The sequence below is a fragment of the Arabidopsis lyrata genome (assembly GCF_000004255.2).
Source record: "Arabidopsis lyrata subsp. lyrata unplaced genomic scaffold ARALYscaffold_3, whole genome shotgun sequence".
NCBI lineage: Eukaryota > Viridiplantae > Streptophyta > Magnoliopsida > Brassicales > Brassicaceae > Arabidopsis > Arabidopsis lyrata.
The window spans coordinates 14,412,916-14,418,198 of NW_003302553.1; the positions used below are offsets into that span (position 1 = coordinate 14,412,916).

The following is a 5,283-nucleotide window of genomic DNA, read 5'->3' on the forward strand; positions in this document are numbered from 1 at the left end:
AAACTTTTATAAAATTAAATATTATAAATACTTTAAATGTAGTATCATCTTAAAATAGGGGCTTTTGCAAAAATGCCCCTTTTTCAATGCCGCTGGGCAAAAATGCCCCTTCTTTATAACTTTATAAAAAATGATCTTAAAAATATAAGATTTACCCAAATATGTATGTAACATTATTAAAACATACACAAACTACATTTTTATGTATCTAAAATCTTATAAATACTTTATAAATACTTTATAAATACCTTATAAATGCATTTTAAATACCTTTAAAAAGCTTTAAAATATCTTGTAAAACCTTTGAAAAACCTTAAAAATCCTTTAAAATAACTTGTAAAACCTTTTAAAACACCTTATAAAACCTTATAAATACTTGGATCGAGTCTTCAAGTAGTAGTTACAATCCATAAGTACCTTATAAACCTAATAAAACTTTATAAAAATTTCAGATTTAAAAAGGGGCATTTTTGAAAATGGACATCTAAAAGGGGCATATTTGAAAAGGGGCACACCAAAAGGGGTATTTTTAACAATTTCCCTAAAATATTTACAATGTTTAAACTTCTTATAAATTTTTATAAAGTTTAAATATTTATAATATTTGAAACTTCATAAAAGTTTTAATATCGACCCAAACTTCATAATTGTATTTTGGTTGTTAATTCTAAGATTTCACTCGTAGTATATCGTTCCGTATTAATATCGACACAAACCCGTCACACCATATAATCCCGTCCCGTGAAATTAAACATCATGTTATTTTTCTTTTTAATAATAATTTTATTTAGAAGACATATAATTCGAGTCAATTTAAAACTTGCTTTTAAATTGTCTCTATAGTATATATATTTATAATTTTTATAGAGTTCAAATGTTATTAATATATAAACTTTTTTATAGAATTGAAATATTATAGATACTTTAAAAGTTTTATAAAATTTAAATATTTATAATATTTAAATTTCTTAATAATCTAAAATAACATATTATTCCTTAGACATAAATAATATTTATATATTTGGTAATAATGTTTTTTTGGAGTTAATCTAATTTATAACTAAACAAATTATTTATAGCCAAAATGAGTTTGGTTTATAATAAGTAATATAGCAAAATGAGTTTGTCAAATAACGAATAGTAACCATAATTTAATTAATGAATTACTTTAAAAAATTGGTTTGTCAAAATTAATTAATATCTTTACGATATTATAGAAAGGATTAGTTATGGTTAAGATATTATGTTAAGATTTTTTTGGTAATTAATATCTTTGATTTAAATTTTCGAAATTAAATAATTAATGCCAGTGGCATTGCTTCGTAAATACTTTCAAACTTCAGGATTTATTTGCTAAGTGTACTCCAAAAATGTATATATAGACTAGATTTTAACCCGCGGTACACCGCGGGGCTATATTTTCTTAAAAAAATCAAAATGTAATTTGTTTGATAGATTATTTTGATTGTTAATTTTAGGATTTCACCCGTGGTATACGATCTTTTATAAATATCAACCCAAACCCGTCCCATCATATTACCCGTCCCGTGAAATTAAACATTATTTAGTTATTTTTCTTTTTAATAATACTTTTATTTAAAAGCTATATAATTCAAGTCAATTTAAAAATTTCTTTTAAATGGTTCCCATAAGATATATATACATATATATTAAATTTGTATAGAGTTGAAATAATATTAATATTACAAATTTTTTATATAATTTAAATATTATAAATATTTTTAAAAATATGTAATATATATTTTTTGTTATTGAATAAGAGGATATTATGTGTAAGAAATGTAGAAAATAAGAGTTTAATATTTTTATTATGGAGTCGCAAAAAAAATCTTTCATTTCTATACATTTTATTCATTTATTAATAATAAAAGAAAACAAATCCTTTAAATTAGATATTAACTAAAATAAATGCACCATAATTACTTATTAAGTAACAACCAATAAATTTCACCAAAAATAGGTAACAACCAATAAATTCTAAACGCAGTAATTAAAGAATGAGATATTAAAAAAAATATCAAATAAGATATAAGAATCTTAAAATAATTGAACATCTAAATAATTTAATTGTTAGTGTCGATTTTAATGCCTTCATTAATGTGGATTTTTTTTACAGAGAAATATTTCCTAAAGATTGTCACATTAATGACTCAGAAAATTAAGGAAGATATGAATTTATGATTCTCGAAATCGTATTGGTAATATCTTTAAGTAATATTTTTCAAATTTAAATAATTAATGCCAATGGCATTCATCCGTAAATAAGGTCCAACTCCAGGATTTATTTGCTAAAAGTCATTCAAAAATGTATATATATATAGATATAGATTGATCAGCCCTGCGATAATATTTGGAACCGAACCGAGATTCTAGGTTTTTGGTTTGGCTTCTTTGGTTAAGAGAGCTGAACCGCTTGATAGCTTGGTAAATCGAGTTCGGTTAACCACCGTCGTCACTGTCTCAAGTCTCAACCACGCTTTTATGATTTCCTCTGTCTCAATAAAGAAGGAGATACACGTAGATTTTTTTTTTTGGTGCGAAGGAGATACACGTAGATTTTTTTTTTTGGTGCGAAGGAGATACACGTAGATGTGTTTATCTATACTATTATTTTTGCAACACTTTGAAGAGGGGGGGTAAAAATGCTTCCGGATATATCGGATATCCGACCCGTTTTTAAAATTCCTTCACAAAAAATTTGTTGGGTCGAGTTATATTTAACCCAACTCATACACCGGATATTCAATATTTAATAATTTAGATATTTAGAAGATTTGATTAAGATTTATAATTATGATTCTCCTATCATCTTTGTTTGATTTGTTTTTAACTGTTTTGAATCATCGTATAATACATAAAGTAAAAAGAAAAATCAATTTTTTCTGCATCTATACTATTAATTGGGAAGGATTACCTGAAAAATAACCTTACAATCTGTAAATAATTACAAGAGAATGCCATTACAATTAAAGTTTTGATGACAAAATAAAAAAATATGCGGAGGGGTAAAATTGTAATATTCCCGCTGTTGGGATGCGGATCCCGGATCCTACAGCCGGATCCTGTTTTTTTAAATATGGCTGACCCGATTATGTCATTGGGAGATGACTGTTGGGCTTACAATATGTTTAGGCCCATCATGAATCTCCTTTTGATTTTTTAGGAATCTGCAGTAGATATAAGCAAATAAAAACATTAGCCACACAAGTCAAACATTACCATAACTATTTTTCCGGATCAAATATACTACTCTATATTTTGCCTTAACAAACAAATCACATAATTTACACTTCCTAAAATAAAACGCATTTATTTATATTCCATATAATAACAAATCAAGCATATTCTTTACTTATTCTAAAATCGGGAATAATTTAGCAATTAATTTTTTGATTAATTGCACTCAAATCTCGCAAAAATCTTACCATATCAACTCAAACTATTAATGCCAATGTAAAAATATATAGTGTAGACGGTGAATTAAATGCAAAGCTAATTAATCCATATCTCCCTATAATATATTGAAAGATACAGTATTGTAACTTATTAGATAATTATACTACTCTCTAAATTAATTTGACTAATAATTAGACACAAATCTCGCAAAGATCTTTCCATATCAATACAAACTATCAATGCCAATTTAAAAATTATCTCTTTAAATGCAAAACTCAATTATTTGTATTTCTTTATATTGAAAGATATAGAATTCTAACTAATTGTATTTCCATTATTAGTTGGTATTAAAAATCACACAATCTCTTCAATATCCATATTCAGTTCGATATTGATATACCAAACAAGTAAATCGGAAATTATATGCAAATAAATCTCCCTAAATCAAGCATATACCTTTAAGATCCTAATCCCAAATTATATTATACGGCCTATATTCTCTAAAACCTAATAAAACTAAAGGCTCCATACGATTACTATAAATATAGGGACCTGCATTAGAAAGAACTCACCTTTCAAAGCTTTACCATTACCACTTCACTATTTCTGTAAGAAAATGGCAGCTGTTCAAGCATTCACCCCTCTTGCTGACATTAAGCCCTTCAAAACACATTGGAAAATTCAAGTTAAGATTGTGCATTCGTGGACACAATACACTCAATTCACCGGGGAAACAGTTGAAATGGTTCTTGCTGATACAGCTGTAAGTATAAGAACTATCATTTTCAACATATTAAACATTTATCAATCATCAATATTGATGGATGATTAACATGAGTTCTTTTTATCTGTTGCCAGGGTACTTTGATTCATGCTACTGTTAAGAAGCCACAAGTGAGCAAACTGCAAAGGTTCATAGTTTCTGGAGAATGGCGTATTATCGAGCATTTTACGCTAACCAAATCAACAGGAAAGTATCGAGCCACAAAACATGGTTTCAAGATGTCCATGATGGAAAAAACTGTGATAAGTCGCACTCCTGCTGTTTCTGATGACATTTATGTGGATCTGGCAAACTTTCCAGATATTTTGAATGAAGCAGGATTGAGTGAAAACATCTTAATTGGTACTATATCTATCTTACTTTCCATTGTATATTTTCTTTTTCTATTATAATAGGAACTTCTTCATGAAAATATAATTTATTAGTCTCTTATTTTGCAGATGTACTTGGACAGGTAGTTAGTTTCAATGAAATGAAAATTCATGATGTTAACAACAAGATCACAAAGAGACTTGAGTGTGAACTCAGAGACACAAAGTAAGTTTAATCATGAATCTACCTTTTCTATATAATCTTACATACATCTAAACTTAAAACTTTCTCAATATTTTTGTTGTATTGTAGTGATGAAAGGCTTAAATGCACTCTTTGGGGGAGATTTGCTGAGGCAATGTATAATGCATGTCAAAATGCAGGGACTGAGAGAGTGATTTGCTTGCTTCGGCTTGCAAAGATCAACTCATTTAAAGGTATAGAATGTTGTTACTGGGAATAATTCATGATTTTGAAATCGAAATGAAATCAGAACATATGTGAAAATACTAATATCATGCTGTTTTTAGGTGAAAGAGCTGTTTCAAATTCATTTGATATGTCTCTATTGGAAATCAATGCTACCTACCCTGCTGTTCTTGAGTTTGTGGCCAAGTAAGATATGTTTAAACATCACATTTCTTTTACAAATATAGATAACTGTGAATCCTTTTTATAATATCTAAAGTTGATTTCGTTTTCTTTTATTTTTTAAAAATAGTTTACCACCTGATGTTATTCCACTGACTGCATGAACAAAGCCTTCGGCG

The 5,283-nt window shown here is 27.4% G+C and overlaps 1 protein-coding gene across 1 annotated transcript; it reads left to right on the plus strand.

The window, feature by feature from the left end:
* Nucleotides 1-4,068: 4,068 nt before the first annotated feature.
* On the plus strand, nt 4,069-5,268 carry LOC9319787. Its single transcript, XM_021032095.1, has 6 exons — nt 4,069-4,180; nt 4,276-4,543; nt 4,642-4,738; nt 4,826-4,950; nt 5,044-5,128; nt 5,235-5,268. The coding sequence occupies exons 1-6, from the start codon at nt 4,160-4,162 to the stop codon at nt 5,266-5,268; spliced, it is 630 nt and encodes a 209-aa protein (XP_020887754.1). The 5' UTR covers nt 4,069-4,159.
* Nucleotides 5,269-5,283: the final 15 nt, after the last annotated feature.